Source organism: Xyrauchen texanus, chromosome 48 (genome assembly GCF_025860055.1).
Source record: "Xyrauchen texanus isolate HMW12.3.18 chromosome 48, RBS_HiC_50CHRs, whole genome shotgun sequence".
NCBI classification, from domain to species: domain Eukaryota; kingdom Metazoa; phylum Chordata; class Actinopteri; order Cypriniformes; family Catostomidae; genus Xyrauchen; species Xyrauchen texanus.
Window position 1 is genome coordinate 22,418,418 of NC_068323.1, and position 25,473 is coordinate 22,443,890.

Below are 25,473 nucleotides of genomic sequence, written 5' to 3' on the forward strand. Positions count from 1 at the left end.
GTGATAAGATGCAATTGAGACTTGTCTTCTGCCACCCGGATTGAAGTGAGTAACTGCGCCATCACAAGGACCTGGTAAGTAGTGGGAATTGGGCATGCCAAAATTGGGAGAAAAGGGGATAAAAACAATTATATAAAATCATGGCTGACTGTCAGTGATGAATTTTTACATTAGCATCTCATAGGGTTAGTTCACCCAAAAATAAAAATTCTCTCATCATTTACTCACCCTCATGCCAAACCAGATATGTAAGACTTTCTTTCTTCTACAAAAACATAAATGACATTTTTAGAAGAATATTTCAGCTCTGTAGATCCATAAAATCCAAGTGAATGGTAGTCAGAACTACTTCATAAGACTCCAGTGTTTACATCCAAATCTTCAGAAGCGATATGATAAGGGTGGGCGAGAAACAGAACAATATTTGAGTCCCTTTATTTACTATTAATCTCCAATTCCACATTCATCTTCTTTTGTTTTTTGGTATAAAAAAGGACTTTAAAATTAATCTGTTTTTCACCCACACATAAAGTACCAGAATTGAGACTTTTTATTCTGCTAAAATACCTGGAAGTGTCTTACGCCGCACATACCACAGAGGAGCACAATAATGTAGGGAATTACAAGTAAGTCACATTGGAAGTTGTAAACAAAGAGGCTGTAATGGACAAATATACAGGCTAAAATATACCAAAATGTTGCAGGTTTGAACCACTACAGAAAAAAGTGAAAACACAGGTTGAGTTTTGTTTTTGTTTTATGTTTTATGGGCAAGTAAACTATGATATGCTTAAAATATGATTACTATATTAATATAATATATTATTATTTTATTAATATAAAACACAGTTGTTCTATAATTGTTTATTCACATAATCTATCTTTATTTTGAATAGTATTATTATTTTTTTTCTCAAGCAATCAGCGGAAGTGATGTGGATTGGATGGGCGGGGTTTCTGCCCATACCGGAAGTTAGTCGAACGAAAGCTGTTTGCTGTTTAGCTTATGAAATAATGGAACAAATAGAGTGAATCATTTACTCAGGTAGGACAATATTGTTGAATTAATTTATTTAAATCGATATATACCGATTAAAAACCCTGGCTTTAGTATTAAAATTAAACTAGAAGAGTTGTAACAAATTATTTTATAAATATAAAATAGGGAGCTATCAGATTAGCTTTGGTGATTTAGCGTTAACAACACTTATATAGTCCACATTAAATTATCATTTATTAATATTAATTTTTATCAACTATATTTCTATTAATTCTATGTATAATACAGTCTGAGCTGTCAAGTGTGCTCGAGTGTCTGGCTAATGTAATTTAATGCTAGGAGCTACATGCTAAATCTAAGCTGTCAAAACACATGCATTAACATAGGCTGTGCTTCCAAACTTTTTCGGCTACGAAGACATTTTTGGCGTCATATCCTCTAAACCTGGTTAGACAAGTGACCTGTCCACCCATACTGCATTTTTGTTCATGCCTATGTTGCATATGTAGACAGCATATTTGGAAGTCGTAGTCTCACTACCTAGTGAGCTGCCTATTTATCTTGCATTTTTGTCCATTATAGTCTATAAACCTAGTGAGCTGCCTAACTAGACAGCATATATGGGACTTATTGTCTCAATAACTAGTGAGTTGCCTACCTTCATTGCATTTATAGGCATCATAGTTTCAAAGCCTAGTGAATAACCTACACAGACAGCATGCTTTGGAATTACATTCTTAAAACCAAGTGAACACTCTGCTGAGACTTGAGGACAAAACCAAGTGATCTACCTACCTAGACAGCATTTTTTTATGCACATTTATGTTAAACCTTAATGAGCTGCCTAAAAGACTTGTGAGCAACCTAGCTAGACTGCATGTTTTGGCATCACAGTCTTAAAACAAAGTGAGCTGACTTTGAGCATTTTTGGGCATCATTGTCTCAAAACTTAGTAAACAACCTACGTAGACAGCTTTTTTTTTTATTTTTGGCCCTATAATGTCTAATCCAAGGGTGCTGTCTACCTACCTACATTGCATATTTGAGGGTCCTATCCTTGGTGAACAGATTAAAAAGTCTCATAACTCAGATTAATCCAAATCAAAGTTATTTGAGCCAATGGATGGATCCACTGATGTAAGATAAAGTAAATCACACAGATTTAAATATTTTTTCTTGTTAGCCAACACTAGAAAAACATATAATGAAAGTTCTGTTGAAATGACTAGACCTTTCCCCACCTCTTCATGTCTTGACATGCACATGTCAGTAAACAGAGATAGCACGTAGACAATGAAAAATTAGGCCGAGCAAGTTGCTAAGAAATGTATACATACAATAGAACAAATTTACCAATATTAAAAGCATGTTCTATTAATAAATGTAAAAGTAATCTATTTAATAACAGCAGAAGAATAATCTCTTTGACAAAAAATAACATAGGCTCACTCCGGCTCCCCTTGAAAACATAGGAGATTGACCTAACCCTGGCAGCAAAAGTTTGGGGACCCCTGCTCTAAACTTACATGGTTACCTGTCTAGACAGCCTATTTGGGTGTCAAACTCTCAAAACCTATCTAGACAACCTTTTTCAGCACCATAATGTAGACTAGTGAGTGATAGACCGATATATCAGCCGGGCTGATTAAACAGCCAATATTTTGCCATTCTACGATGATTTGCATTGTGTTCAGTTAGGTGATTAACCTGTGAAACTTAGGTCAGTTCCACAATCTGCCAATAGATTTGTCAATGGATAGTCAACACTTTCTGTTTTCAAAGTTTTTTAAATTTTTCAAGTGTATGCAAACTTTGGTAAATATTACATATAATGCTGTTGGCAAATCAATATATAATTGTGTTATGTTTATCGGCATTTATATCGACCGTCCTACCCTCTAGATATCGGTAGTGGCATCAGCCATTGAAAAACCCATATCGGTCGTCCACTACTATAATTACTAAACCAAGGGTGCTGCCTTCTTACCTACATAGCATTGTTGGGCATCATGGTCTCAAACCTAACGAGTTGCCTACCTACCTAGATAGTTTTTGGGAGTATTATAGTCACAAAACCTGCCTAGACAGAAAAGAAAACGAATGATTTACAGCAATGATATGTAGCCAGTTATGATAATAGTTATTAGGGGAGGGCACTTGACAAAATGTTGTCACAATATGAGTAATTTAATTTATGTGACGATAACAATATAAATCATGATTTAGTCATTTTGTCTGGAAAGTTAATAAAAATGGGTATAACTATGAAATAATCATATTTTAATTACTATTTTGGATAATCCAGTCAGTGAATAAAATACATTATATATGAAATCTACTTCCTCTTTTATAATTTTATCTTTATTTGGAACTTGACAAACATAGTTAAAGTAAAAAACTAAACAAAAAAACTTTACCTTAGATTTAACCTAGTCGCGAGTTTGAATCCAGGGTGTGCTGAGTGACTCTGGCCAGGTCTCCTAAGCAACCAAATTGGCCCGGTTGCTAGGGAGGGTAGAGTCACATGGGGTAATCTCCTCGTGGTCACTGTAATCTGGTTCTCGCTCTCAGTGGGGCACGTAGTGAGTTGTGCGTGGATGCCACGGATAATAGCGTGAAGCCTCCACAAAAAAAAAGAAAGAAACCCAACCCCCCTTGAATGAGATTTTCAATACTGGAAAAACCCTGTCCGCATCTCTTCAACCCTCTCAGTCTCACGTGAAGCCCACTGATAGATACACACACACCGTGCACATGTATATTTACATATAGGGATATAAATGATATAGCAAAAAAAAGCGTTATATTATTATTATATTAGTATTAGTTATGATTATTGTCATATTAATGTGCACGATTGTATGTTTTTAGTTGTGCAGTTGTAAGCCATGGCTCAGACTGAGAAGAAAGCAGGTCTGCTGAGGAGAGCCTCCTCTAAGAAACCACTGAAGGAGAAGGTGGTGCTCATGTATGATGAGATATTTGCGGTAAGTCATTGAAACAGTTAATGGAGGGTGGTTTGGAGCCTTTCAGATGTTCATTTAGTAACCTCATTTGTGAAATGATGAGTGTTGGATTGGTTAACTCTTAACCCTCTGTCCCTTCAGAAAGAAGACCCTAATAAGAGCAATCCTCGCTTCTGGGATGAGCTCTTTCTGATGAAGGTCAGTGCATATGTACATCCTGAAATAAATACTTCTGTAATAAGATCATTTCCATTAAGTTACCTGTAATGCTCGCTTTAAAAAAATACAAGAAAACACCTCCAAAGCTTACAATGTGCTTGATTGACCAGGTGAATCTTGAGTATTTGGAAGGGAAGCTGGAGTCTCTGGATGGTGATGAAGTGATGAAAATCAAAGACAACATCAACAGTTTGTTCCATCACTGTGTTCAAGCCCTGGCCGAGGAGCACCAGATCAAAGTAGTCAATGCACTTCAGGTAAAATGATCTGCCTAACTCATGAACAGCTACAGTTAGCTGACCAGAACTTTTCCATAATTTTAGGGATGGTAGTGCTGCGTGTTGTGGTATCCATTCGGGCCATGCTAATTCATATGCCCAACCACATTTTCTGCAGTCTTGCATTTTCTTCATAGGGTTTTCATAAAATCCTTCATAAAAGAGTTGTAAGCCAAGCTCTGAGGTGAATCATATCATTACAAACTTTGATTTGAAACAAAAAAACGATTAAAAATTGGAGAAAAAGATAAAGGTGCAAGACTTTGTACTTGTTGTCTCTTATGAGGGCATGAACTGTAATCCAATGAAGTATTGCAAATGACACAATAGAATAAAAAAAAATATAAAACTATTTATTTTAAGTCGATTAGATGTATAGAACCAATACACTCACTGAGCGCTTTATTAGGAACACTAATGTCCTAATAAAGTGCCCAACGTGGTCTTCTGCTGTTGTAGCCCCTCCACCACATGGTTCGACGTGTTGTGCATTCAGAGTTGATATTCTTCTCACTACAATTGTACAGAGCGGTTATCTGAGTTACAGTAGCCTTACTGTCAGCTCGAACCAAGGCTGGCCATTCTCCTCCAACCTCTGTCATTTACAAGGCGTTTCAGTCCGCAGAACTGCCGCTCACTGGATGTTTTTTGTTTTTGTCACCATTTGGAGTCAATACTAGAGAATGTTGTGTTGTGTGGAAATCCCAGGAGATCAACAGTTACAGAAATACTCAAACCAGCCCATCTGGCACCAACAATCATGCCACATTTTTTTTTGTCCATTCTGTTGGTTGATGTGAACATTAGCTGAAGCTCCTGAACCATATCTGCATGATTTTATACATTACACTGCTGCCAAACGATTGGCTGATTAGATAATCGCATGAATAAGTAGGTGTACAGATGTTCCTAATAAAGTGTTTGTTGAGTGTATATTTGAGATTTATTGCAAAATATTCAGGCACATTTAAATGTATAAGTATATAGGGTGTTGAACTCGATTGCATAATTAGCAATTGTGGGTATTATAACCTAGGTAGCTGTCTATCTAGACAGCATGTTTGAGCACCAAAGTCTTAAAACCTAGTGAGCTCACTACCTAGACAGCAAGTTTAGTCATCATAGTCTAAAAACTGTAATGAGCTAAAAAAAATAGACCTAAAAGATCTGAATCAACGCTTGCGTTTTAACACAAAGACCTCTGTTACTTTAGACTCTGTGCGCACTGTTTCGAGGAGTTCACCAAAAGAACAAATCCGCCACAGGCTTTGACATCATCAACATGCTGATGGGCTTCGACAAAGCTGAACTCAGAATGAAGGTCAGTCATGTGCCGGCACACACGGTCATGTAGGTGTTATTGTACGCAAGTTCTAATGAAATTGTACTGTGTTTAGGAGCTGATGGAGAGTCTGGACAGTCTGCTGTGTGGTGACGGATCAGAGAGTCTGAAGAGTTTATGTTTGAAGCTGCTGCTGTGTCTGGTCACTGTAAGATCAACATGTTAATGCTTTCAGCTTGTCGCTTCTTTTGCACGCACATCTGAGCACTTTTGACTTTTTGTTTCACGTAACAACTTGGTCATTTCGGATGTGCTGCCAACTGCCTCAGAAATGAATATCAATGATTCCTTTTTTTTTTTCTTTTTTTTTTAAGGTGACAGATAATATCAGTCAGAACACCATACTGGAGTATGTGATGATCAACAGTATATTTGAGGCCATTCTGCAAGTAAGATTGTGATTGCGTGAACTACACATGGCTCAATTCCACTGTGTTATTATGCTATCCTTTTCATTCAACTCTTTCTGTCAAGATTCTGTCTGATGTGTCCAGTCGAGCACAGCATGGCTATGATTCTGTGGTCCTTTTAGCTCTTCTGGTCAATTACAGGAAGTATGAGGTAAGAGAGAAGCCTGTGTGTTAGTAGAAATCAGTGTGAAAAAAGTAGTCCACTACAAACTGGTGATTACTTTCTAACACTTTGCACAGAAAAGTTTGTTTTTCCACTTAATGAATAAAAAAAGTAACCCAGGTACAAGTAACCCAATTTAAAGTAATTAACTTAATTGAAAGCCAGTAACTGTAATCTGATTACAAGAATGTAAAATATAATGTTACACTACGTTTTTTGGACTAAAGTAATAAGATTACTGTAACAAATTACTTTGTAATCAGAATACATCCAACACTGGTAAATCTTTGAGAATACTTTTTATATGTATGCTAATATCACTCTTGAATATTTATATATCTGAAGCATTGATTATAATATTTCTGTAAAACTTATCGTGTCTGTTATCTGCAGTCTGTGAATCCTTACATTGTGAAACTGTCAATAGTGGATGATGAGCCAACTCTGGATGTAAGTTTTTAAGCAGAAGTCTCTAAATTCAAATTTAATTGAAATGCATCTTAATAATTATCGCACACTTTCATGTGGAGGTTTAATGTTTAATGTTTTTGTAGGGCATGGGAATGGTCATCCACCATGCACTTACAGAATACAATAGGTAAAGTGTGATTAATATTGTTTTGTTTAGTTTCCCAAAAAATGAAAATTCTCTCATCATTTACTCACCCTCATGCTATCCCAGATGTGTTTGGCTTTCTTTCTTCTGCAGAACATAAATTAAGATTTTTAGAAGAATATTTCAGCTCTGTTGGTCCATACAGTGCAAGTGAACGGTGACCAGAAATTTGAAGCTCCAAAAAGCACATAAAGGCAGCATAAAAGTAATCCTTACGACTCCAGTGGTTAAATCCATATCTTCATAACCAATCCAATCGGATTTGGGTGAGAACTGACCAAAATATTAAAAAAAATGTCACTGTACATCTTGCCATTGCAGTCCCTTGACCTAATCATAATTTCATGCTCTATTTCACTTCCTAGTGCATGAGCATATGTTAAATGCTAGATGGTGCTATTTGAAGTGTAATCGAGCTTGAAATCAGAATCGCTTATGTCAAGATTTATAGTGAAAAACAGTTTGGTCTGTTTTCACCCAAAATCAATTGAATCACTTCAGAAGATATGGATTTAAACTCTGGAGTTGTATGGATTACTTTTATGCTGCCTTTATGTGCTTGTTGGAGCTTCAAAATTTTAGTCACCATTCACTTCCATTGTATGGACCCACACAGCTGAAATATTTGTGTTCTGCTGAAGATATAAAGTCATACACATATGGGATGGCATGTAATAATGAGATAATTTTCATTTTTGGGTGAACTAGCCCTTTAAAAAACTTGTTTTTCTAAGATTTACACTAACAGTTGTTAAAGAATTTAGTTTTTGGGTGTACTATTCCTTGAAAGTGCTCTCTTTTATTTTCACAGGCAGTATAAAGACAAAGAGGAGGAAAGCCAGGGAGGGTTTTTCTCCACTCTTACCAGCATGGTATGAGCTTGTCTTTATTTTAATGTAACATTTTGAAACTGAACTGTCCAGGTATTGTAATTCTGCTTTCGTCCACAGGTGGGCAGTATGTTTATTGCTGATGCAGACGAAAAGCTGTCAGTGCAGTAAGTCAAAACTAGGCTCAAATAGTAAAATCTGTACAAAAAAAGGCATTTGAAAAGTACCAAAAATACATGTGTCCAAGTCAGTTTTAACGTTACTTTTATATTACAAATAGAAAAAAGTTGAAATCCCCTGGTACATGAAAGTGCCTGTTGAAGTTAAAAAACACACATATGTATAAATGACAATTTTACTCTGCTCACCTATTTTGCGTGAAAGCTCAATTGTTTTTTATTCACAACAAGGCTGTGTGTAGATTTTAGAAATGATACAGTCGGGCGGTAACACTTCTGTTAGTCGATCAAGTTGATGGGTTTAATCTCATAATGGCCAAATATATTTGTCCTGACTGTTAATGCTCCATATGTTTGGCAAATGTGCCTGATGACGTTATTGTCCTTTAGGACTAATGAAGCCATCCTGCTCGCTCTGTATGAGGCCGTACATCTCAACAGAAACTTCATCACGGTTCTCGCACAGGTTCTGTTTGCATTGTTTTATCCCAAACTTATTTTATGTGATGTTTTGTTATATATTGACAATATGGGTTGATAGAAATGTCATGGAAGTGATACATTTTCTTTCCACCAAAGATGTTAATGGTTTTTTTTCATGATTTCTTGTCAATCACAGAGCCATCCAGAGATGGACATGACATCAACAGCAGTTACGCCTATCCCAGCCTCTCCTACAACTCCACTAGGCACTACACCTCCCTCTCTGGACAGTGGGTTCTGCTAGATGTTCAGTAAACATAAGATTCCTTTACAGTAGTAGTTCAACTGAATGAACTATTTGGGTCTTCATAACGGTTATTTGAATAATAAAATGTAGAACTGAGGCATGTCACTTTGAAACACTTTTTAGACCGCTGTTGTTCAGCACGCAGTGTTACACACCAGCACCTCTCTTTCATTCACTCTTCTACTCACTCCGCTTTTTCATCAAAAGCACAAGGAACTTTTATGCTGCTTCCTGCGTCACTCTTTGCTCAACTTGAAATCCATTAGCTGTATGAAATATTAAACCTTGTGCTGGAAGTGGCATGCTCTCTTGTATAAATGTGCCAACAGAGCTCTACAAATTTGATATTTCTCCCCAATTTGGAATGCCCAATTCCCAATGTGCTCTAAGTCCTTGTGGTGGTGTAGTGACTCGTCTCAATACGGGTGGCGGAGGACAAATATCAGTTTCCTCCACGTCTGAGACAGTCAAACCGCGCATCTTATCACGTGACTTGTTGAGCGCGTTACCGTGGAGACCTTGCACATGTGGAGGATTCACACTATTCTCTGTGACATCCATGCACAACTCGCCATGCACCCCACTGAAAGTGAACCACATTATTGCGACCACAAGAATTTAACCCATGCGACTCTACCCTCCCTAGCAACCGGGCCCATTTGGTTGCTTAGGAGACCTGGCTGGAGTCACTCAGCACGCCCTGGATTCAAACTTGCGACTCCAATCAATACACGCTGAGCTACCCAGGCCCCCTACAATCTTGATATTATCATCTACTTAATCTGGTGCGGAGATTGCATGTCTCACGTACGAGTATAGAGAAGTCACAATTCACATGTCATCCATCCTAAGTAGTATGCGAGATTTGAAAGTATAGTTTGCTAATTGAGTGGGGGTTTCAAAGTGTGCATCCATTCCTAATTTTTGGGTGCGATTTTATGATTTGGTAGTTTTTCCTAGAGTTTGGTCCTACATTTTCAAAAGCATGTATTGTATGTTCCACCAGGAAAGTAGATACTTCTGGACGAATTTCACCCCGAAATCAAAAGAAAATAAGAAATTTAAGTTTCTTTATGTTTTATCACATGAAAATTAAGCCTTTATTTATTATTTAATTATATTTCTATTATTGTGACTTTATTATTTTAATGACAACTATGCACTTCCACCCCAAAGATTGACATTAAAGTAAAACGTTAAGATGCATTATGGTAGAGTATTTTTGTAACTGCCATTATCAATTACATTTCCATGGTGATTCTCATTAAAGGGATGGTTCACCCAAAAATGAAAATTCTCTGATCTTTAACTCACTCTCATGTCTTCCCAGATGTGTGTGCCTTTCTTTCTTCACCAGAACACAAATTAAGATTTTTAGAAGAATATCTTAGCTCTGTAGGTCCTTACAATGCAAGTGAATGGTGACCACCACTTTGTAGCTCCAAATATCACACAAAGGAAACATTGCAGTAATCAATAAGACTCCAGTTTTAAATCCTTAAATCTTCTGACGCTATCTGATAGGTTTGGGTGAGAAACAGAACAGTTCTTTTTTACTCTAAATCTCCACTTTCTGAAAGTGAAAGTGGAGATTTGGAAGTGGAAGTGGAAATTCACCCACACCTATAATCACCTATGGATTTGAACACATGGTTTGAGTCCTATGGATTATTTTATACTGGCTTCTGGGCCTTTAAAGTTCTGGTCACCATTCACTTACATTGTATGGACCTACAGAGCTGAAATATTCTTCTAAAAATCTTAATTTGTGATCTGCAAAAGAAAGTCATACACATCTGGAAGTTATGAGGGTGAGTAAATGATGAGAGAATTTTCATTTTTGTGGGAACTATCCCTTTAAGTCCTTTTTTATCTTAATGGGAATCCGTGCAATCACGAATTTTGCACAATGGAATTCCGGTGACGAAGAATTTACACTTGCGGATTTTGCGTGTAATTCTAGTTCAGTGAACTTTGACAGGCAAAATTGCTGTGTCGACTAATAAGAAATAAGCTTGGTTTTGCAGTGGCAGTGCTTTGTGCACAGCAACACGGCAAATTCACAATGGATATAATTTTTGCAGCAAGATTCTTTTTTTACTTTACTCTCGCCGTAGTATAAAATGCAGCATTAAAAATAGGCTTCTTGTCAATTAGCATTTTGCTGGTTTCACAAGTGCTGAACGTACGCCCACACCTTCTCGTATAAAGGTAAATGTGACCACACCTTTAAACCCGGTCATCATACCAAGGTTCGTTACAATAGGACAAAGCTTTGCTGAGATATGGCCTGAATGAGCAGCGCTGATGCAGATCATTCTCAGTATCTGATCAACATTCATTGGTTCTCTCCACAGTGATGAATAATCCTGAGCTTCCTCTGGACCCAAACTTGCAGACCAGTAATCTTCTTATAACCTTCCTTAAATATTCCTCCATCATCATGCAGGACACCAAAGGCAAGACATCTCTGTTTATCTATGCACTGTGGCTCTGTTCCAAAACCTAGTAAGCTGCTTCGCAGTCTACTTCCTTACATATGTGGCTACATTCTAAAGCAACAGCCTCACTGAAATGGAACTTCATAATGAATGATTTGGAAGGCTCTACAAATTCTTACATCGTACAAGTAGCGTTCCTCGCGCGAAACTCACTGGTGATTACACTTGCTATTGATTTCGATAGAGTTTGCAGTTAGTATGTTGCTAAGCTAACTGCACAATACTCTAATAAGCATAAATGAAAAAACTTTTGTCCACTAAATTAGAGTCAGGTGGTGTAACCAACATGCTGGAAGCCATTCTGACCACTTAGGCCATTATGACGGTGTGAAATCTTTTATGAAAACTAATATTTTTTTTAATTTATATTATATGTACACTCACCTAAAGGATTATTAGGAACACCTGTTCAATTTCTCATTAATGCAATTATCTAATCAACCAATCACATGGCAGTTGCTTCAATGCATTTAGGGGTGTGGTCCTGGTCAAGACAATCTCCTGAACTCCAAACTGAATGGCAGAATGGGAAAGAAAGGTGATTTAAGCAATTTTGAGCGTGGCATGGTTGTTGGTGCCAGACGGGCCGGTCTGAGTATTTCACAATCTGCTCAGTTACTGGGATTTTCATGCACAACCATTTCTAGGGTTTACAAAGAATGGTGTGAAAAGGGAAAAACATCCAGTATGCGGCAGTCCTGTGGGCTGAAAATGCCTTGTTGATGCTTGAGGTCAGAGGAGAATGGGCCGACTGATTCAAGCTGATAGAAGAGCAACTTTGCCTGAAATAACCACTCGTTATAACCGAGGTATGCAGCAAAGCATTTGTGAAGCCACAACACGCACAACCTTGAGGCGGATGGGCTACAACAGCAGAAGACCCCACCGGGTACCACTCATCTCCACTACAAATAGGAAAAAGAGGCTACAATTTGCAAGAGCTCACCAAAATTGGACAGTTGAAGACTGGAAAAATGTTGCCTGGTCTGATGAGTCTCGATTTCTGTAGAGACATTCAGATGGTAGAGTCAGAATTTGGCGTAAACAGAATGAGAACATGGATCCATCATGCCTTGTTACCACTGTGCAGGCTGGTGGTGGTGGTGTAATGGTGTGGGGGATGTTTTCTTGGCACACTTTAGGCCCCTTAGTGCCAATTGGGCATCGTTTAAATCCCATGGCCTACCTGAGCATTGTTTCTGACCATGTCCATCCCTTTATGGCCACCATGTACCCATCCTCTGATGACTACTTCCAGCAGGATAATGCACCATGTCACAAAGCTCGAATCATTTCAAATTGGTTTCTTGAACATGACAATGAGTTCACTGTACTAAAATGGCCCCCACAGTCACCAGATCTCAACCCAATAGAGCATCTTTGGGATGTGGTGGAACAGGAGCTTCGTGCCCTGGATGTGCATCCCACAAATCTCCATCAACTGCAAGATGCTGTCCTATCAATATGGGCCAACATTTCTAAAGAATGCTTTCAGCACCTTGTTGAATCAATGCCACGTAGAATTAAGGCAGTTCTGAAGGCAAAAGGGGGTCAAACACAGTATTAGTATGGTGTTCCTAATAATCCTTTAGGTGAGTGTGTATATATATATATATATAATGGAGTAACCCTAAGAAAAGTTTTGATATATTTGTAAAATGTTTTAAAGATTTCTCATTTTTATCAAAATGCTTTTATAAAATGCTGCATACGTTGCCAGCTCTCTGTGTTTTGGAACAAAGCGGTGATTTCTACTCTTTTTATTTCAACTTTTTTGTTTTTACAGCATTGAGCATTTTTGAGCACATCTTAGCATAGATTTTTCTTCAATGTTTTCAGATGAGCACAGACTCAACAGTGCCCGATTGTGCCTCATCATCCTGACCTGTATAGCCGAGGTAATGCATTCTTGCATTTTTTTCTGTGTTGTTCTGTTAGTTCCCTCCTTTGACCGTTTGTCCTCTCGCTGTTAAACAGGATCAATATGCCGATGCCTTTCTGCATGATGATAACATGAACTTCAGAGTTAACTTACACAGAATGGTAAGAATCTTGCTCAGGCTGCCAGAATCAAACAAAAGACAGTGTTTCTGGCATACAAAGCTGTCTAAGGTCCTGACCCCATGTTGTGTTTAATCCATTAGCAAATTATACACTGAAACTACATCCTGTTATCTAGCTTTCTTTTCTCCATGATAGAAGCCCACCTGTCCAAAATGTCTAAAAGTTAAAATATAACACAAAGATTAGTTCTACATTTATATTAAGTAATTAAACACTTGCTTAGATAATAAATTGCTAGATTTACACTGCTAAATAAGGCAGAAATGTGTCATCACTGTCTGTGAAAAGGGTCAATACAATGTTTGTGATGTCTTTTTTGGTGGTAGAATTAACATGCCTTAACTGATGATGTTTTTCAGCCCATGAGACATCGCAAGAAAGCTGCAGATAAGAACGTCCCCTCTCGACCTCTAGTGTGTGCAGTGCTTGGTAAGTTCAAAATGATTACACTCAGTGTTGAAATAGTATTTCATTATAACTTAATCATAATTGTGAAAGATTGGAAAAATATATATTTTTTATGAATATTTCAATTGAATTCTTAACTTGTATTTGTCTTTTGCAGATCTGATGGTAGAGTTTATCATCACTCATATGATGAAGGAATTTCCCATGGATCTCTATGTGTAAGCGTCCATCTAATACTTGGTTTGGTTACTGTAATGCTTAGATTAATAAGGGTCGCTGGTTGGATTAATGCATTAATGCATTAATTCATTTATTTTTAGGCGCTGCGTTCAAATTATTCACAAACTGATCTGCTACCAGAAGAAGTGCAGAATTAGACTGCATTACACCTGGAGAGAACTCTGGTCAGGTATGACACTCACTTAAGTGTGCTTCTTTTTTTTTTTCTTTTCTCCCAATTTGGAATGCCCAATTCCCACTACTTAGTAGGTCCTCTTGGTGGTGCGATTACTCACCTCAATCCGGGTTGCGGAGGACAAGCCTCAGTTGCCTCCGCTTCTGAGACAGTCAGTCCACGCATCTTATCACGTAGCTTACTGTGCATGACACCGCGGAGTCTCCCAGCACGTGGAGGCTCACGCTACTCTCCGCGATCCATGCACAACTTCCCACGAGAACCACTAATCGTGACCATGAGGAGTTTATTGGATTCGAACTCATGACTCCAGATGTGAGTCAGCGTCAATACTCGCTGAGCGCTACCCATGCCCCCGAAAAGACAGGCATCTTCAAATCTTTTCAGCTCTATTCCATTCCATTCTGTTTTAGTTTTTTGTTCCTTTCTGTTCTTTTTTTTTCTCTTCTATTCTGCTCTGTTTCTATTCCATAGTTTCTATCCTGTTAGATTATGTTCTGCTCTATGCAGTTCTGTTCTATTGTATTTTATTCTGTTCTCTTCTGTTTTATTTTGTTCTGTTTCATTCTATTTGTTCTGTTTTATTTTGTTCTACTGTATGCTGTTCTGTTCCTCACAGTTGTATTCCACTGTATTCTATTCAGTTCTGTGCTATTCTGTTCTGTTGTTTTGTTCTTTTCCATTATTTTTTATTCTATTTCATTTGAATCTATTCTGTTAATTTGTTTTCTCTTTTCCATTCTATTTTATTTTGGTCTGTTCTATTCTGTTCCATTCCTTTCTTTTCTATTTGTTCTTTTCTATTCCACTGTGTTCTTTTTTCGTTCTGTTGTATTCCTTTCCACTTGGTTTTATTTATTCTGTTTTGTTCCATTCTGGTCTTTTCTATTATGCTCTATTCCTTTCTGTTCCATTTGTTCTATTTCATTCTGTTTTGTTGTATCCTGTTATTTTCTGTTTCATTCCATTTTATTCTGGTCTGTTCTATTCGGTTCCATTCATTTCTGTTCTATTTGTTCTTTTCTATTCCTCTGTTATTTTTCATTCTGTTCTAATCCGTTCTGTTCCATTCTATTTAATTTAATTATTTTCTGTTCCATTCAATTTCATTTAATTATTTTCTGTTCCATTCTGTTCTATTTAATTATATTCTGTTCTGTTGTACTTTGTTCTGTTATTCCATTTTGTTCTATTCTGTTTTTTTTCTGTTTTAAATTGAAAATGGAGTACTTTGTAACCCCCAAAATGCATTTGAAAATCAGCATCTAAATCTGTGCTGGGAGTCACAGGTCAAAAGTGATTTTTTGTTGCTGTTGTGTGAAGAAATCTGCTTTATCAGATGGCTTTGTTGATTGTGTTTCTCCAGCTCTCATTAACCTTCTGAAGTTCCTGCTGTCTAATGAGACTAGCCTTCTGGCAAAACACAATATCTTCCAGCTGGCACTTCAGGTAAAACCCCACACTCACTTTGAGAGCCAGTTTTTCAAGTGTTTAAAGTAACAATAAACTTTGGGCTCATTTAAATTTACTGTTAATCCATTTCCGCACCTTTCTTAACATTCTCTTCTATTTCTACCATATTTTTTATTTATTCTTAGGTTGTGAACCTCTTTAACATGTTCATCACATATGGAGACACGTTTCTGCCCACCCCCAGCAGTTATGATGAGCTTTATTATGAGATTATTCGCATGCATCAGGTTTTTGAAAACCTCTACTGCATGGGTGAGTTACCTGACATCAGCCACACCACTTCAGTACTGCTGTGAATGTTTGTGTATTTATCCTTAGCTACTCAAGCATTAAACTCATCTTGATGATATCACAGTGCTGAGAGTCTCCACCAACACAGGCCAGTGGAAAGAACCCGCAAGTAAAGTTACTCATGCTCTAATCAATGTTAGGTAAGAAGAACTCTCATCTGTGTTCATGACATTTGTATATAATATATGGTGCTATATGGCCCAACAACATGTTATTATATAAAAACTAAAATATTTTATAATTCTAAATCGTTAATATTAATTTGAATACATAATTCTAAATCAGAATATATAGTTGAACATTTCAATGTGTAGTCACAAGTCCTGATTTAAATATTTAATATGTCACCTGAATATATAATAATAATATAAATATTAATATATAGTTGTTACGTTGAGTATATATTTATTAATCCTGAATATATTTGCAAATATAAATGAATAATTGTTATAAACCTGATTATAATTTGCCTAGTTGAAAAATATTATATAACAGAAAATGATTGTATAAAATCTGAAAATAAAATTATAAATGAGACTATATAGTTGAACGTTTCAATGTGTAGTAACAGGTCCAGAATTAAATATTTCAAGTATAACCTGAATATATAATACATAGTATAAATATATAGTTTGAAATCTAAATATGTAATTAAGTTGAATATATATATATATTCATTAATCCTGAACACATACTTGCAAATCTGAATTTATAATTATACATTTGATTATATACTGGAAATATTAATATTTACTAATAACTGGAAATTATCATATAAAACCTGAATATATCATTTTAAATCTGAATGTATAATTGTGAATCTGAATATTTAATTTGAATATTAAGCAATATTTGAAATCAGAATAAATAGTTGAACATTTTAGTGTAGTTACAAATCCTGAATTTAATATTTATTAAATAACTTGAATAATTCATTAGAATCTCAACATATTGGTAGAAATCTGAATATATGTTTAAGATAAATATATTTCTTAATCCTGAATATGTATTTTTAAATATGAATGAATAATTATGAACCTGATTAGAAAAATATGAATATAGACTAATAACAGGAAATTATTTCATTATAAATCTAAATGTATTATTTTAAATCTGAATATAACGTGATTATATAATTATAATCTGAGTATAATAAATTGAAATGCACTTAAGTGGAATATTTATTTATTAATCCTGAATATATAGTTGTAAATCTGAATTATGAATAATAATAAACCTGATTATTTAGACATACTGGAAAATATGAACACTAATAAACCTTAGTGTGTAGTTAGGATAAATTCATTTGTAATTATGCAGATGAACACAACAATTAAATATTTAATATATTGTTATAATATTGTTATGTTACAAAGATAGTATGAAAGTCTGTGACAATTGAATAGGTATGGTAAAACTTGCTGTTCAGTGTTTTTGATTTTGGTTTGTGTGCGAGGGGGTTGCAAGGTGGATAGTGAATAAATTATTGATTTTGGAGTGTGAGGTAATGCAGAAACGTTCTCCAGGCTTTCAGAGATGTCACAGTGTGTTTGTGCTGCACAAAAGAATTTGAGTGCTTTATCTAAAGCATACATAATGCAAAGGATTACAGCAGAATGCAGAATATTTAAAAGAACTGCACGTTTGTTAGCCTCTCTGTAATATAACCCTTTTATTGCTCTTGTTGAGAAATCCATATGACAGTGTTACATATGATAGGACATGAACTATCAATTTTCGTGCCTGTGTTCAATACAGGCACAATGTGTTACTTACTGTTGTGTTTGGAATATATGTAATCTCACTTTTATTTCTTTATTTTTATACTTTCAGAGCAATTATTAACCATTTTAACCCTAAGATTGAGTCCTATGCTGCTGTGAACCACATCTCCCAGCTCTCAGAAGATCAGGTAACTTAAATTTACTTGCATTTCATTTAGGTGATTTTTAAGCTTTTGCAACATTTTAACTAACACTTACCTATGCAAACATCATATTTCAGTTTAGGATGTGTCATTCAGTAAAATTAGAAAATTGGTTTGTTGGAGAAAAAGTCAAAGTTTTTGCATGGCACTTTCTGTGAATGTTGCATGTAAAATATTGTGCAAGAAAAAATAGTTAATTTGTGGGACAGACGCTAATGTGTTTGTGGTCACAGGTGTTGCTTAATTACACTTTGATCTGTAGGGTAATGATGCCATGTGTTGGAAGTGAGGTCAATTTTACAGACGGTTATGCCAGCTGCCTTGCTTGCTATCATGAATTCTCTTCACTTTCATCTCGCTATTCCAGATGCTACCTTATGACCTCTATCAGACCTCAATCCATCCTCTCCTGCTCTCACTGTGTAAATTCCCCATATAGAATCATGTTCATTTACACCACCAGACTGAATCATGCAACTTCTAACCTGTGCACACTGATGTGAAATCCAGGAATGCGTGACAAACACGACATGAAGAAATTTAACAGTGCCTTAAGACTGTGTATGGTCCTGTGAAGTCTGGTACAGCCCCTCTCCTGAGTGAAGTTGGGAGCACTCTCATCACCGGAAAAGATAGGATCCTCAGATGCAGAGCACTTTAGCAGTGTTTTCAATAGACCCTCCTCCATCAATGACAAGGCAATTGACCACCTGCGGTGGAGATCACGGTGGAGATCAATGAGGCCATGGTAGACCCTCCAACAATCCTTGAAACAATGAAGGCCATCGATCTCCTTGCCAGTGGAAATGTCCCTGGTGCCGACTCCATCCCTGCAGAGATATACAAGTTGGTCAGACCTGAGGTGGTGGAGAGGCTGATGGCGCTATTCTGCAAAATGTGGAGCCAAAAATGCATTCCCCAAGAATTCAAGGATGCATCAGTCTTCCACCTTTGCAAATGCAAGGGGAATCGACAAGCCTGTGACAACCAAAGAGGGATCTCCCTGCTATTGATAGCAGGCAAGGTACTCGCAAGGGTACTCCTGAACAGACTTACATTGCATCTTGACCAGGGTCTTCTACCAGAGAGCCAGTGTGGCTTCAGGAAAGAGCGAGGCATCATTGACATGATCTTTGCCACAAGGCAACTTCAAGAAAAGTGCCAGGAGCAGAATGTCCCTTTTTACACCACCTTTGTGGACCTGACACTGTAAGCCGGGACAGATTATGGAAAGATCATAAGCCAATATCATAAGGGGGTCTTCAATAGGCAGTTCACATGGTGTTACACTTGCACTGATGCCACAGTATACTACCCAGACCTAGCAATAATAATAGCTAAATAGCACATTGTTTTTTATTAGAGTACCATGTTTTGATGTCCTGAGACCTTCATTGAAATGGTCCACCAGTTCCATGACGGCATGTTGGCCCGTGTCCAGAATCGAGGCGACTACTCCAAGCCATTCCCAGTCACAAATGGCATTAAGCAGGGATGTGTTCTGGCTCCCTAGCTCTTCAGCCTCATGTTCTCCGCCACGCTGACAGATGCGTTCAAGGACAGCAATTTCAGCATTGACATCAAGTACCACTTGGAAGGGAAGCTCTTCAATCTGAGAAGACTCAAGGCAAAAACCAAAGTACAGAGTTACAACATCCATGAGGATGACTGCGCTTTAAATGCCAGCATAGAGTCAGACAAGCAGTACAACATGGACCTCTTCGCTACTACCTGCAGCAACAATGGTCTCAACATCTCAACCAAAAAAAAAAAAGTCCTTCATCACCCATCTTCTGGTGCTGTGTACATGAGCTGTCAATCACCGTCAATGGCCAAAAGCTCAACAACATTGACCGGTTCACATACCTGGGCAGCATTCTGTCTCAAGCTGTTCACATCGACGATGAGGTGAATATAAGAATTGCCAGCGCAGCTTTTGATCAACTGAGATTGAATGTCTGGGCCAGAAGAGGCATCAACCTTTCAACCAAGCTGAATGTATATGCTGCAGTCGTCCTCCCCTCCCTGCTCTATGAAATCGAAACATGGACAGTGTACAGCCGTCACGCCAGGAAGCTGAACTACTTCCACCTGTGCTGCCTAAGAAAGCTTAAAAAAAAAAGTGGAAAAGATCAAAGCCTCTCTGGAAAACTGCTCTATCAACATTGACAACTGGGAGAACCTTGCAACTGACCGGTCACCTTGGCGTAGACAAGTCTCCACTGGCATAGCCTCTTTTGAGTGGAAAAGAACTGATGATGCCATCAAGAAGTGTGCTGCCATGAAATCCTGAATTACAACCTACTCCTCACCCAGACTTTTCTGAGTGCAGATTGGACTGACAAACAACTTAGTCCACAAGAGAGCGCAATAAATACTTAACCATATAGCACCATTATATTATTGCATAGAACATTTCTATCCTGGCTGTTGAAAAATAGCATTTCATTTTCAACTAATGTGCATAAAATAAATAAACAGTTTTAATCTGTCCATATTCTCAAATGTTAATTCAAAAGTAAAGGGGGGTCTTCAATAGGCAGTTCATATGGTGTTACACTTGGACTGATGCCACAGTATACTACCCAGACTCAAGCTATAATAACAGTGAAATAGCACATTGTTTTTTATTAGAGTAGCAATAGTCACTGATAGCAGTGGTATTCAGCTGAACTCGGTTAGGGGCTAGACAGACGGAACACAATTTACAACTGAATGAAACAACTGAATGTGAGGATCTCGAGACACACATTTCCAAGTTGAACATCTTTCCTGACAATGCATTTAAACAACTTATTACTTAATCCCCCACTTTAAGGGGCTGTTCACACTGAACGCTTTTGTAAATACCCATTTGTTTTTCTTTGCAAACGTGCGCTAGACGAACGTCTATGTTTCGCTTTGTTTTTGTTTATTCGGCATCTTGTGCAGGAGTGCTGTTTTTTTAGATGATGTATCTAATTAAAAAGAATTTTAAAAGCATATTGAGTGCCTCTTTGCTTGACATCATGGGAAAATCAAAAGAAATCAGCCAAGACCTCAGAAAAACAATTGTGGACCTCCACAAGTCTGGTTCATCCTTGAGAGCAATTTCTAAATGCCTGAAGGTATCACATTCATCTGTACAAACAATAGTATGCAAGTGTAACAACACAGGACCACGCAGCTATAATACCGCTCAGGAAGGAGACGCATTCTGTCTCCTAGTGATGAACGTAGTTTGATCGTGCAAATCAATACCAGAACATCAGCAAAGGACCTTGTGAAGATGCTTGAGGAAATAGGTAGACAAGTATCTATATCCACAGTTAAAACAAGTCCTATATCGACATAACCTGAAAGTCTGCTCTGCACAAAAGAATCAAATGCTCAAAAACTGCCATAAAAATGCCAGACTAAAGTTTGCAAGTGCACAAAGATCTTTCTTTTTGGAGAAATTTCCTCTGGTCTGATGAAACAAAAATGTAACCTTTTTGGCCATAATGACCATCTTTATGTTTGGAGGAAAAGGGTGAGGCTTGTAAGCAGAAGAACACCATCCCAACCGTGAAGCATGGGGGTGGCAGCATCATGTGTTAGGGGTGCTTTGCTGCAGGAGGGACTGTGCACTTCACAAAATAGATGGCATCATGAGGAAGGAAAATTATTTGGATATATTGAAGCAACATCTCAAGACATCAGCCATGAAAGTTAAAGCTCATCACCAATGGGTCTTCCAAATGGACAATGACCCCAAGCAAACCTCCAAAGTTGTGGAAAAATGGCTTGAGGACAACAAAGTCAAGGTACTGGAGTGGCCATCACAAAGCCCTGACCTCAATCCGATAGAAAATTTGTGGGCAGAACTGGAAAAGCATGTGTGAGCAAGGAGGCTTACAAACCTCACTCAATTACACCAGTTCTGTCTGGAGAAATTCCAGGCCAAATTCCAGCAACTTATCATGAGAAGCTTGTGGCTTCTCGTTTATGGCACAAAGTGTACATAAACGTCTGATCCACTAGGAATGTGATGAAAGAAAGAAAAACTGAAATAAATCTCTCTACTATTATTCTGACATTTCTCACTCTTAAAATAAAGTAGTGATCTAAGTCAAGTCAATTTTATTTGTATAGCGCCTTTCACAACACACATCGTTTCAAAGCAGCTTTACAGAAGATCAGGCATTAACAGATCCAAACTGACCTAAGAGAGGAAGGTTTTCTATGATTAAATGTCAGGAATTGTGAAAAACTGAGTTTAAATGTATTTGGCTAAGGTGTATGTAAACTTCTGACTTCAACTGTAGATGTTAATAGATGGTAACAATCGTGACATTTAAAGATTTGGGCAGGACTTGCATGTATTTTTGTCACATTGTTCTAACTGCTTTAGGTTAGCTTTAATGTTAGCGACCTCACGGACTTGTCGGCAAACATACTGCTGTTCTCTACTAATGCAGCATCTAATTAACAAATTAATGACTTTATAATGATATGACAACGTGTATTTAAGGTATGTGTACATTTTCATTGTTGATGTTTTAAATCTGCATCTGAAGTGTTAGTCGCACGTGTAAAAAAAAACACCACAAGGCATTAGTGAAGTGGTTTTTATTTCGCCTCTAGAGGCCGCTCTCATACTGTATAATGACAGCGGACCCTTCCTAGCCGCTCCAGCAACGGACGCTATGGGGAAAAACTATCAGTGTGGATTTTTGATGATAACTGATAGTTCCAGAAATCTGTTATCGGTATACGATTAACCGGCAAAACCGATATTTGGTGGCGTAGTGGGTAAAGCACATAACAGTTAATCAGAAGGTCACTGGTTCGATCCCCACACCCACCACGTCTGTGTCCTTGAGTAAGGCACTTATTTCCAGGTTGCTCCGGGGGGATTGTCCCTGTAATACGTGCACTATAAGTCGCTTTGGATAAAAGCATCTGCCAAATGCATAAATGTAAATGTCCTCTAATATGTTTAAAATCTTATCAATATACATTTTTAATACTGCCTTTGAAAGCCTGTATTTCAGGCTCTGTTTGCTCTATGTCCATGCAAAATGTTACTTCATTCACTAGATGGCAGCATGTAAATTTTTATCACAATACACAGATCTGAAATACATTTGTGATTGTGTAATATTTAATCAGCGGTGGTAAAAAAAATTTCCAATAATTTGCTGATCTTGCTTTTTCTGCTTGACAGCCTAAATACTGTATATAGCCGAGCACTCGCTATGTGCTCGTCTTTTAAAATTCAGGCCGTGTTGTGATCTCACTCACCTTAGCCAATATTTCATCGGATATCTCAGCCTCTGAGTGGACTAGAAGCTTAATCTAGGTGTTGTTGGTATAAACGTTTATCGGTAGTCCAGAACATGTTTGCCAAACATTTGTGCATGCTATTTCTGTCGCACTGCATATACTGTTCTGGACATCTGAGACATAACATTGGATTATTTACACATGCAAGCTCACAGACAAGAAAAGAATGTCTAATTTTCAAGAGAACTGCCTTGGGTATGAGTTGATATTGAGTTTGTGGCTACTTGAGGCCTACAGAAGCATTGTTGTGATCGGAGCAGAAATGTGACCCGTTTCTTTGTTGTCTTACAATTTTCACTTCACGATTCTTTTGCTTTTTAAGCATTATTTAAAAAAACACTCTTGGGTCAGCATAGTTTAAAGGGTTAATTGAATGTTTTGTTGTTTTTGTCATTCCTCGTAGGTACTGGAAGTGGTACGGTCAAACTACGACACACTAACTTTGAAGTTGCAGGATGGTCTGGATCAATTTGAGCGTTACTCTGAGCAGCCCAGAGAGGCCGCCTTCTTCAAGGAGCTGGTAAGTGTGTTCAGAAATTAAATGCAGTTATCAAGACTTTATTTAATCATAATTTAATTATTCATTCAAGTAATTCTGCAACCTTAGGGCATAGCTTCCCTTCATACTTGCTTAACTGTGAGCTACGTTTTTCAACTGAAGTCGCTCTGCCTTAACTCATCGCTGTGTTTAAATTTTAATGTGAAGCGAGTTTACAGCTGCACACACACCTGCTTCACACGCTACTCTGGTCATGATGGCAATATTGGAGACACTAACTTGTTTTTTGGATGCAGCAATACCAGATGTTTAGATTTAACTTTTTTCCTTAAATTTTAACAGGTACGCTCCATCAGTCTGAACGTGAGAAAAAACGTGTCTCTAAACACCATGAGTCAGGACGTCCTGCTGAAGGAATTCTCCTATATTTCCTGAAAGAACCAGAACTATCACCTGTGTTTAGGACTCTTCCATACTGACACACGTACAAAAACACCCCACACATCTGATACTTCTCAGTGTTACATCAGAATTGACAGTGGACTATACTGGATTTGATCACCAGGCTGTATTGTAGATGGAGTGCGTGTGTGTGAACAGACTTGTATTTGCTCAACAAAGCAATCAGCCAAACTTTGCACAATTTGAGTTTTGTTTTCGACTAACCGTTATTTCTTTTCCTAATATTTTCTCTTTCTTGACGGCCTGGTGCTTTCTCTGTTGATTATACTGTATGTTCTCATCGCCTTACTACCAATCTGATGAAACCCATTGTGCTCTGCACATGAAAATCAGACTTATTTTATTTTCTATATACCTCTGAGAATGTTTGGTTTCCAGTAGAGTGGATGCAAACAAATGAACACATTGCGGGCAAATTTCAGAAAGAACTGTCTACCCCATTTAACCCCAAATCAAAATAAAGAAATAAGAAGTTATATTTTACATAAAGTAAATTAAGCCTATTTTATGGCCATTAAGATGTTGCATTTTGACATTATTTTCTTGAGAATAATGCACAATTTCTCATCAAATTCTTATTGCGGTAATGCAAAAAACTCAATATCATTACTGCAGTACAGTAATGACAATCATACTGTCCAGATAATTATTTTGTTAATTTAAATCAACATCAGTGCAACAAACACTACCATGATTTTTACATACAGTTGCACTTTATATATGTACTTTGCAATTTAAATAATATTCTGGTAACACTTTACTATAAGGTTGTATTCATTAGGTTGTAACATTAGTTAAAATGTTAGATGTTAAATGAACAAAAAATAAAATAAAAAACAGCATTTTTATTTATTTTGGTTACTACATATTACTACATATATTCATATATTTTACATTAAACATTGTATACGTTAACATTAGTTAATCGATATGTATGATTAGTGAACGATACAATTCGATACATTTAAAATCAAGAATAATAAATGCTGTAAAAAAACATTTTTTATCATTAATATCATTTTATTTTTATCATATATTAGGCTATTTTCAAGATTTACTCATGTCAACTTTATTGCAAAATTCCATAATTTAATTGTATAATGTTTAACAAAATTAAATGAATAAAACGTCAAATATTTAGGGGTTTTTTTTCAATGTATTTTATCAATTTGATGGAATTTTGTTGAAATTGAAAAGGGTGAATCTTAAAATAATTTTTGGCCTAATGTAATGAGAATTTGGGGGGAAATAATGTCACAATGCAAAAATATCATAGTGCAAAAAATAGTTTCTTATTTCTTCCTTTTGATTTTGGAGTGAAATATGACCCTGACATCTTTGAACAGCTTTTGTGAGATTAACCCTTGCAAATGAATACACTAATGTTTTTAAC

General features: G+C 37.0%; 1 protein-coding gene across 1 annotated transcript; it reads left to right on the plus strand.

Annotated features, from left to right (window-relative positions):
- Positions 1-966: 966 nt before the first annotated feature.
- On the plus strand, positions 967-24,954 carry LOC127639365 (armadillo-like helical domain-containing protein 3). The gene is made up of 26 exons (XM_052121324.1): positions 967-1,045; positions 3,872-3,987; positions 4,108-4,164; positions 4,296-4,442; positions 5,677-5,784; positions 5,861-5,953; positions 6,120-6,194; positions 6,280-6,366; positions 6,772-6,828; positions 6,933-6,976; positions 7,806-7,866; positions 7,945-7,991; positions 8,394-8,469; positions 8,623-8,716; positions 11,091-11,192; positions 13,074-13,132; positions 13,212-13,277; positions 13,658-13,727; positions 13,864-13,924; positions 14,027-14,115; positions 15,488-15,570; positions 15,720-15,846; positions 15,950-16,025; positions 17,719-17,797; positions 23,523-23,639; positions 23,961-24,954. Exons 2-26 carry the CDS (start codon positions 3,889-3,891, stop codon positions 24,051-24,053), a joined length of 2,067 nt encoding a protein of 688 aa, XP_051977284.1. The 5' UTR covers positions 967-1,045; positions 3,872-3,888; the 3' UTR covers positions 24,054-24,954.
- The last annotated feature ends 519 nt before the right edge of the window (positions 24,955-25,473 follow it).

What these genes read in the sequence shown, in the direction of transcription:
- LOC127639365 (XM_052121324.1), top strand. Translation starts at nt 3,889, where the DNA reads ATGGCTCAGACTGAGAAGAAAGCAGGTCTGCTGAGGAGAGCCTCCTCT. An exon ending in TCTCCACTCTTACCAGCATG is followed by an intron (nt 7,867 to 7,944) that starts GTATGAGCTTGT and finishes TTTCGTCCACAG; the next exon opens with GTGGGCAGTATGTTTATTGC. An exon ending in CATGCTCTAATCAATGTTAG is followed by an intron (nt 16,026 to 17,718) that starts GTAAGAAGAACT and finishes TTATACTTTCAG; the next exon opens with AGCAATTATTAACCATTTTA.